At 38.5% G+C, this 10,173-nt stretch overlaps 1 protein-coding gene across 1 annotated transcript; it reads left to right on the forward strand.

Annotated features, from left to right (window-relative positions):
• Window positions 7,053–8,181, forward strand: LOC107612010. The gene is made up of 2 exons (XM_016313857.2): window positions 7,053–7,589; window positions 7,874–8,181. Exons 1-2 carry the CDS (start codon window positions 7,085–7,087, stop codon window positions 7,903–7,905), a joined length of 537 nt encoding a protein of 178 aa, XP_016169343.1. The 5' UTR covers window positions 7,053–7,084; the 3' UTR covers window positions 7,906–8,181.

A 10,173-nucleotide genomic window follows, 5' to 3' on the forward strand; every position in this document is an offset into this window, starting at 1 on the left:
AATTAAGTTCTCATTTTTACAAATTTTCCTTTTCTTTTGACTCCAAGAAAATGCATAACCTCTTTGTCTCTCTCTCATTCATTTTTCTCATCCATCTTCTTCACCTTCTTGATCTCCGTTCTTCTTCTTCTCAACGTTCGAACTCATACAACAAAGATGATGAGAGTTGCTTTACCATTCTCACAGCTCTTTCATCCTGGTGTGGTGAGCGTGGTGTCACGACCTTGAACACACTCTAACGCTATCGTGCCGGCATTCGGACTTACTCAACTCTTGAGTTAAGACCAAGTCAGCCTAACCCTCAGTATTTAGCAAGAAAACTAAGAACACAAGAGAAATGAATCTTTGGTGGAAAGAACACTTTATTACTCAAGTGTTTGTTACAAATGACTCACACTCCCTCAAACTCCAACTCTCATCTCTTATTTATACCAAGGTTCTGAAAACCGGTTCGAACCGATTGAACCGTGAACCGACAAGAAAGACGAATCGAATAGAAAGCATAACCGGGGAATTTGAAAACTGGAGTTGAACCGTTGAACCGGCCGGGAATCATTCGATCGAATCGAACCGGGACCCAGCCAGTTTTTTAATTTTTGTCCAAACGGCGCCGTTTCATTCATTGAAACCCTAATCAAAGCTACGCACTCTCTCACTCACTCAGTCACTCATTCTCCTTCCTCTCACATGCGCCTCTCATCTCTATCTCCTCCCTTACTCCCACATTCTTGTTCTTCAACCTTTGAACTGGAATGTTTTGCTACTGCCGCTGTTCTTCTTCGTCGCCGTTCTTCAATGTCCAACCACCGCTATCATCTGCACTGCAACAGGCCAACAACATCGTCACAATGCGCGTTCCGCCTCCTTTTTGGCCGAGCTTCCACCGCTGTCTCGCCGAGGTTCTACTACTCTTCAAGCTCTGTTCCCCCGCGCTCCAGCCCCTGTCTTTCTGTTTGAGCTGCTTAGCCCTCTGTTCCGACCTCTCCTCGCGTGTTAGAGCCGTCGTTCAACCACCGTTCTATTTCTGTTCAACCATCTCCGTCGCATTTTAAAGCTCCAGCTCCCTCTCCTTGTTCTGTTCGAATTTCAAAACATGCTCCAGCCTAAGGTAATTTATTTTCCTTTACTTGTTCTTTCTTGTGTTAATTATTCAGTTATTATTTTATTTAATTGTTGTCTTTAATGATTAGTATGTTGTTCCAGTTCTTGTTTTGTTGTTGGTTTGCTATATTTTAAAGATTTAGTTGTTCTTGTTATTTTGATTTTTAGTTCTAATTGATCTTATTAACTTGTTAATTTAATAAATTGATGTTTTAGTGTTGTTCTTAACTTTTAAATTTTAGATTGTTGTGTTGTTCTTGACCTTTTGATAATTTGTTAATTTTATAAATTATTCTTGTTGTGGTTTGCAGTTCTTGATTTGATAAATTGTTCATGTTATAATGTTGATTTGATAAATTATTCATGTTGTTGATCTTAATTTGATAAATTGTTCATGATGTTGATCTTAATTAATTGTTCTTGTTATTAGAAAGAGAATCGAATTGAGGTATATCAATTTACAGGTAGCTATAAATTGAAAAGAGGACACTCACTGGGCAGAGCTCCTTTGTTACTTCATTAAATATTTTTTTTTATTTCTGATGCAACACCTGAGATTAAGAATTGAATGGAAGATGAACAATATTGACTTTCTTTTCATTTGTTTATTTGAATATGAATTCAAGATTCTGTAAAACTAAATTTTACTAGGAATCCTACAACTTGCCCAATATGTTTCAGTTCCTCCCAGGCTGACCCAACATACTATGTATGACAGATTCAGGTTATGATATAAATATGGAATAGAAGAAATGGTCTCAAATGGTTGATTGGTGCTCACCTCATCAGTGGCCTCAATACACTGTCTGTCTAATTCACCCAATCTTGCCTTTACATACTCTCCATTGCTGAATGAACAACACTCATGACGCAACAGAAGACTGATAGTGATCAAATCAAATACATCAAAATGTTAGCATTCTCTATGCAGCAATTTGACATGTAATATGAAGATGGTGAATAATTGAATAATTGAATGGTTTGTGACTGATTATTTAGTTTTTTTATTATTTGATTTTTGTGTTTGTATTTGGATGAGATTATATATCGTGGTTGATGTAATACTTTTAATTTGGATAATATTTTAAAGTTTATATTAATCTATAATTATATTTTTGTGTGTTTATTTATTATTTTATTATAAAATGGTTATTTCGGTTGAACCACGGTTGAACCAATAAACCAATGAACTAGTAGCTAGAGCAGTTTGATGACCGGTTTAGTTTTCAGAACCTTGATTTATACTCATCCACCTCCTTAATGGATGGTTAGGATTAAATATAATCAACGGTCCAGATTAATCATCCAGAACTTTCATTACAAATATCTATCCTACCATAACTTTTTAAATACTTCTAGATTATTCCATACTACCTTTCAAATTTCTATATACATTCAGACTCTTCTAGAATACTCTATGACCTTCTAGAGTCTTCTAGAACTTTCTAAGGTCTTCCGAGACCTTCTAGGACATTCTAGAATATTCCAAAACCATCTAGAGCATTCTCAAATACTCTAGAAAACTATACAAATACCGTTAAATCTAACCTTCTAAAATTTACCGTGACATTCTCCCCCACCTAATGCGCAGACATCCTCGTCACGTTCTGTTCATGATAGCGCTCTAGGTGTTCTTAGAATTTCCACAGATCCTCACGAGCTTCCCAGCTGGTTATCGGGAGTCCTTTCCACTTGATCATGTATTGGATACTTGGTGGTACTCCTCTTCGTCGCACAACGTGATTAGCTAAGATCTCTTTGATTTCTTTATCAAAGGATCTAATCACCACAGGCGGAGAACAACTCGAGTCACCTCTATTCAGTTCATCTTGGTCTTCATGATATGGTTTAAGCATACTTACATGGAAGACCGGGTGGATCTTCATAAAGGGAGGGAGTTGTACTTTGTAAGCAACCTTCCCAACACGTCCAATGATCTTAAATGGCCCTTCGTATTTGCGGATTAAGCCCTTATGAACCTTGCGAAAGGCTTTAAATTGTTGTGAAAGAAGTTTAATTACCTTATCTCCCACTTGATAGCTTGCATGCCTCATCTTCTTATCTACCTATTTCTTCATCCTCTGATCTTTGTAGCTTTATCGAGGTAAGAACGAGTGACATCTTGTTTGGGGCTTAACTTCTTCTGAGTTTGGAAGTAACTTGTAGCCACATTGCCTGTCTTGACGATGAAGTGTGAACCAAGCAAGTAGTGGCGCCAAGTTCTTAAATAATGTGCTTCATCTTGCGACTCTCAAAGGTAATAGGATATCCTTCTTGTATCAGAATTCCTCCAATAGCGTAGTCAGAAGCATCAATGTGGACTTTAAACACCTTCGAGTAATTGGGCAGTGCTAGTATTGGTCCTTCTATAGTAGCAGCCTTCAATTCATCAAAGGCCTTTTGACACTCCTTTGACCATTCCCAAGAGTGATTCTTCTTGAGAAGATCAGTTAATGGTATAGCCTTGGCGGAGTATCCATTGATAAACCTTCGATAGTAATTAGTCAACCCAAAGAATGACCTCAATTCAGATACCTTATTTGGCGGCTCCCACTCTTTGATAGCATTCACTTTTTATTTATCCATGCAGAGAGTTACATCTTTAATGATGTGTCCCAAAAAGTGGACTTTGTCCCTTTGTAAAGGAATACTTTTCCTTCTTTATATATAGATTATTTTCTCGTAAGATCTTGAACACGGTTTGTAAGTGTTCTACATGTTCTTCCAAGGTATTGCTATAGACAACAATGTCATCCAAGTAGACCACTACAAACCGATCAAGATAAGGACGAAAGATCTTGTTCATCATGGTATAAAAGGTCGCAGGAGCATTGGTTAAGCCAAAAGGCATCACCAACCACTCATACGATCCATACCTCGTGACACACATGGTCTTAGGCTCATCACCATCGGCAATCCTCACTTAGTGATATCCTGATCGCAAATCCAGCTTTGAGAACCACTTAACTCTACCAAGTTGATCAAACAAATTGGATATTAAAGGAATATGGTATTTGTTCTTGATGGTTACCTTGTTAAGTGCTCGACAGTCAATGCATAGTCTCAATGAACTATCATGCTTCTTTTGGAACAAAACTGTTGGGCCATAAGGTGCCTTCGATGGATCGATGAATCCAGCATCTAGCAAATTCTTGAGTTGCTTCTTCAATTCCTCAAGTTTTGGCGGTGCCATCCTATAAGGTGCTGAGGCAGGTGCCGTTACCCCTGACTCCAATTCAATCTTGTGGTCCACCTTCCTCCTATGTGGTAGTTATTTTGGCAACTTGGGAGGCATCACATCCTTATTTTCTTTAAGGATTTTTCTTGATTTTGGGAGAAACGTCTTCTCTTTCAAATGTTGACTCCTTTTGTAATAGAGTTAAATATGTAATCTCTCGCTTCTTGATCCGTTTCTTGAGTTGCATAGTAGAAAGCATCGGTAGTCCTTTAGCTTTACAGACTATAGGAACCATGCATGAAGACCATTTTTCCATGACGCATATTATATCGTAGTATAGAATAGGTATTATATTTGCCTTCCTTTGTAAATCGAGTCCGATGACTATTTTGAAATCGTCCATGGATGCTACTGAAAAATCCACAAGACCCTTCCAAGAACCAAGAGTCATCTCAACCTTTTTTTGCTACTCCCTTAAGGGGTTCACCAGTGGTATTCATAGATTTGAACCATCCATTCTTTTCGGTAATTTTCAACCCAAGTCTCTTTGCTTCATCAAGTGTGATGAAGTTGTGTGTAGCACCAGTGTCGATCATAGTCATAACAGGTTTTTCATTGATAAAGGCTTTGACATACATCAAGCCTTTCTTTTCTGCCATGCTTGCCTCTTTTCCCTTCACAGCATTCATGAGTTGGATAGATCCAACACACTCAGTTACTTGAGATTGAGCCTCTCGTTCCTCGACGATAGATGCCAAAGTCCCTAACTTGTGACAGTCCTTCATTTGGTGTGGTTCTTTCCCACAAAGCATCCTTCTTTAGGCACAAAAGTCTTCTTTTTTTCTTCGTACTCTTTCTTTAAAGAGTATTTTTCTTTCTTTTTGGTTGAGAAACTCTTCCCATTGTCTCCCCCACCTTTAGTAGAGCTAGGTTTGGAGGAATACTTGAGTTTAGAGTCTTCCCTATGATACTTAGTGAGTGATTCGACCACCACGATGGTTTCATCGATATCCTTAACATTTCTTTTTTGTAGTTCTTACTTTGCGCAATGTTGGAGTCCATCAATGAAGAAGAACAATGCATCCTCTGATGCTAAGTTGGGGATTTGAAGCGTGAGAGTAGTGAATTCCTTTACGTAGTCGCTAATCATACTCTTGTACTTCAATTCCCTCAACTTCTTCCTTGCTTCATAAACCACATTTTCAGGAAATAATTGTCTTTTCAACTCTGTTTTGAAATTTTTCCATGTGCCTATGTTGTAAGTACCCTTCTTCATATCTACGTATTTTCTCCCCCACCACAAAATAGCATTATCAAAAAGGTAGAGAGCTGCAGTGCGTACCTTTATTGGTTCTTCGACCACCCCTTGGCCTTCAAAGTACCTCTCTATTTTTCATAGGAAGTTCTCCACCCCTGGCTAAGTTCTCCACAAACCACTTGTACTCCCTCTCGAACCTTACTCTGATACCAAATTGTCACAGTTTTGGACACACTCCAATACTACCGTGCTGGCACACAAACTTACTCAACCTCTTGAACTAAGACCAAGTCAGCCTAACTCTCAGTATTTAACAAGAAAGTTAAGAACATAAGAGAAAGAAAGTTTTGGTAGAAAGAACATTTTATTACTTAAGTATTTGTTACAAATGACTCATACACCCTCAAACTCTAACTCTTACCTCCTATTTATAACTATCCACCTCGTTAATGGATGGTCATGATTAAATCTAATCAATGGTTCAGATTAATCATCCAGAATCCTCATTACAAATATTTATCCTACCACAACTTTCTAAATATTTTTAAATTATTCCATACTACCTTCATACTTCTATATACATTCAGACTTTTCTAGAATATTCTATAACCTTTCAAAGTCTTCTAGAATTTTCTAAAATCTTCTGAAATCTTGTAAGACATTTTAAAACGTTCCAAAACTATCTAAAATATTCTCAAACCCTTCAAAATACTATACAAATACCTATAAATCTAACCTTTTAAAATTGACGGTGAGTGTGGGGTGGCGAAGGCTCCAATCATTAGATCGAACGCTGAAGGGTCTTGGCTCTGTTTCTTTCAAGCATCTGAGTTTTCTTTCGAGCAATTTGCTTCTAGTAGCAAGAATCGATGGCAACCGGTCCTACCACTCCTCTGTCTCATATTGATTTACAAACCCTAACAAGCCTGTTCAGTCAGTTCAATCAGATGCAACAAAATTCTAATCGTGCTAATTTGAGTCCAATTTTGGATCCAACAAGCCACTACTACTTGCATCCGGGAGAGAGTCCAGGTACTCCCCTAATTGCATCGATTCTCAACTTGAATAACTATCATACCTGGGAGACATCAATGTCGAGAGCTTTAAGAGGTAAAAACAAGATAAAATGTATTGATGGATCACTGCCTAAGCCACCTAGTGACGATCCGCTGTTTGAAGCCTGGGAGAGATGTAATATGTATGTGGTATAATGGCTGAATCTTTCTTTGAGCCCAGCCATAGCACAGAGTGTAGTATCGATCAATGACGCAGCAGATTTATGGAAAGATTTAAAACATCGTTATTTCCAGGGAGACATTTTTTGCATTACTGCAAAGCAAGAGGATATGAGTATCACAGATTACTTCACCAAGATGAAGGGAATTTGGGAGGGATTAGATAACTTCAAACCAGTTCCATCATGTGAGAGTTGTCATGAAACATGTAAGTGTGGATTGGGAATAATGAGAGGCTATAGGCAAGATACTAGGATGGTACGATTCCTGAGAGGTTTAAGTGATCAATTCACCACTGTTAGGTGATAGCTAATGCTTATGACGCCACTACCAACAGTTGAAACCGCATTTTCTTTGCTCCTCCAGCAAGAAAGGCAGAATATGGACCCCAATGAGTGCAAGGCCCTGGTCGTGGCTGGTCTAAATCAATCCTCTCATGAATTTGCACTAGCTGGAAGAGGAAGAGCTGCTAGAGGCAGAAGGGGAAGATCCGGATCAGGAAGAAGTGGAAGAGGTTTCAAGCAATGCACATTTTGGGGTAGAAGCAAACACATTGAGAATGTGTGTTACTGTAAACCTGGCTTTCCACCTCATATGAAAGACAATGGAAGGGAAAGTGTGGTCAATAATGTGACAATTGGCACTACTGATGAAGTAAATGAGAAATTCAGCAAATCCGCTGGGATAGTGAATGGGAGTTCTGAAGTCAACTTCTCAACAGAACAGAAGCTTGCACTATTGGCTCTCTTGGATCAACAAAGATCAACAAGCACCACTCACAATGTCAATCAAGTTCTCACACTCCCATCCACACCAGGTATATCATTCATCATGTTGTTAGCAACCTTTAGGCCTGACTCTTGGGTCGTCGACTCAGGCCACGGATCATGTTGTATACTCAATTCAATAATTCAAAAGCATTTATCACATAAAACCAGTGCATGTAAATCTCCCCGATGGGACTCAAACCATAACCGATGTAGCTGGAACTGTTGAATTCTCTAAACATTTCCATTTAGTGCATGCATTGTACACCCCAACATTCAAGTTCAATCTCATTTCAGTTACAAAGTTGACATCTAACCTTGGCTGTCAATTCAGTGAGATACAGGATTGTCTCTCCAAGAAAATGATTGGAGTAGCTGAACAAAGACGAGGACTCTATGCATTTGAAAATTTGAAAACAGTAGCATCAACAACGATGAATTCAGCACTGACATCAATAGGAATGCTTGGGAGCTCAAGTACATTAGGCACTACAAAAGCATGACATCTTAGATTAGGTCACATTCCCATTCAGAGATTAAATGTAATGTAAACAAAATACGATTTCATTGATAATAAGGGTGATGTAAACCCATGTGACTCATGTCATTTTGCAAAACAAAAAAGAATTTCTTTTCCTTTTAGTTTGTCTAGTTCAGAATCTGTATTTGATTTAGTTCATATGGACATTTGGAGGCCGGTTAGTGTCCCTTCAACAAATGGATACAAGTATTTTCTAACAGTAGTTAATGATAGAAGTAGATATACCTAGCTGTTTTTTATGAAATCTAAAGCTAAAACAAGGCCTCTTGTGCAGAATTTTGTATCTTTAGTTCAAACACAATTTGAAAAAACTGTTAAAATCATTAGGACTGATAATGGTGTTGAATTTAACATAAGTGGATTTTATGAATCAAGACATAATTCACCAAACATGTGTTGAAACTCTACAACAAAATGAGATTGTGGAGAGAAAACATCAACATATATTGGAGGTGACTAGGATTCTTATGTTTCATTCAAGGTTACCAAAAGGACTATGGAATTTTGCAACATCTCAAGCCATTCATATAATCAATAGATTACCATGTGAGGTGCTGCAAAATTCCTCACCATATCAGCTCCTAAAAGGTAAACTACCAGAGATTGGTTACCTAAGGGTATTTGGTTGTATAGCCTATGCTTCTATTTTAAGTGGTCAACAAAAGAAATTAGATAGAAGAGCAAGAAAATGTGTTTACTTTGGCCACAAAGTTGGCACAAAAGGTTATATTTTGTATGACTTAAACAGTAGAGAAATATTCCTTTCAAGATATCTCATTTTCTATGAAAATGTTTTTCCTTTTGCTGAACAAATTGAACACAATCCACATAGCAATGCACCACCTATTAATCATGTGTCTGTTGATTCTTTTGGGTATGCACACACATTAAATGAAGACATACATGACACATTGCATCCACCTGCACAACATGATAATCATGAAATTAGTACTACAAAACCCACCGTATCTAATAGGGAGTTACAAACCTCACGTACCTAGGGAAGCCCCACCCATTGAGGTTAGAAGATCATCTAGGATTAGAAATCCTCCTTCATATTTAAAAGACTTCCAATGCCTAACTGCATCCTCATCTAACTCTTGCCTCCAATCATGTTTTAATCTCCAATCCTATTTCACAAATGTTGTCTCATGAGTCAGCATCCATTTTAGCTGCATCCATGCATAAAGAACCTAAGACTTTTGAGGAGGCCATTGTTGATTCGAATTGGACAAAGGCCATTAATGATGAGTGGCTGCTTTGGAGAGAAACCACACTTGGACACTCACCAAGCTACCAGTTGGAAAACGGGCAGTAGGAAGCAAATGGGTGTTCAAGCTCAAGTTGCACCCTAATGGATCCATTGAAAGATATAAGGCGAGGCTGGTTGCACAAGGGTTCACTCAGACTAAAGGGGTGGATTATAAAGACACTTTCAGTCCGGTGGTGAAGATAAACACATTTGGGATTGTGCTTTCTATTGCTGCCATCAAGGGATGGTATCTCTATCAACTAGACATCAATACTGCATTTCTCCATGGGGATTTGGATGAAACTGTATACATGAAACCCCCCGCAGGCTTGGCTATTTCAGATCCTACTCTGCTGTGTCGTTTGGACAGGTCTCTTTATGGTTTGAAGCAGGCAAGCCGGCGATAGAACACCAAGCTTGCTGCCTCCTTGGTTTCATCCGGTTATGTACAGTCTCGCCATGATTATAGCCTCTTCACCAAAGCATCTTCTACTGGTTTTACTGCTATTTTGGTTTATGTGGATGATCTTGTATTGGCTGGGAGCCTGGGACTGATCTGCCTGAAATCCATGCTCACCGCACTATAATGAAAGAGCCGTGAGAATGGTGAATCAACTCTCATCATCTCTGTTGTATGAGTTTGAACGCTGAGAAGAAGAAGAACGAAAGATCAAGAAGGTGAAGAAGATGGATGAGAAAAATAAACGGGGGAGAGAGAGAGCTCGCGCGCTTAATTTACAATCCTATACCAAATACATATATATACTAGTTACCTATTCTACAGGTAACAAGTGGCTAACTAATTTGACTAATTACAGTCACACACACAACTAATCAGTAC

Source organism: Arachis ipaensis, chromosome B08 (assembly GCF_000816755.2).
Source record: "Arachis ipaensis cultivar K30076 chromosome B08, Araip1.1, whole genome shotgun sequence".
Lineage (NCBI taxonomy): Eukaryota > Viridiplantae > Streptophyta > Magnoliopsida > Fabales > Fabaceae > Arachis > Arachis ipaensis.

Coding starts and splice junctions, on each gene's coding strand:
- LOC107612010 (XM_016313857.2), top strand. CDS start 7,085: ATGCTTATGACGCCACTACCAACAGTTGAAACCGCATTTTCTTTGCTC. Junction 7,590..7,873: donor CACACTCCCATCCACACCAG/GTATATCATTCA, acceptor CTGTCAATTCAG/TGAGATACAGGATTGTCTCT.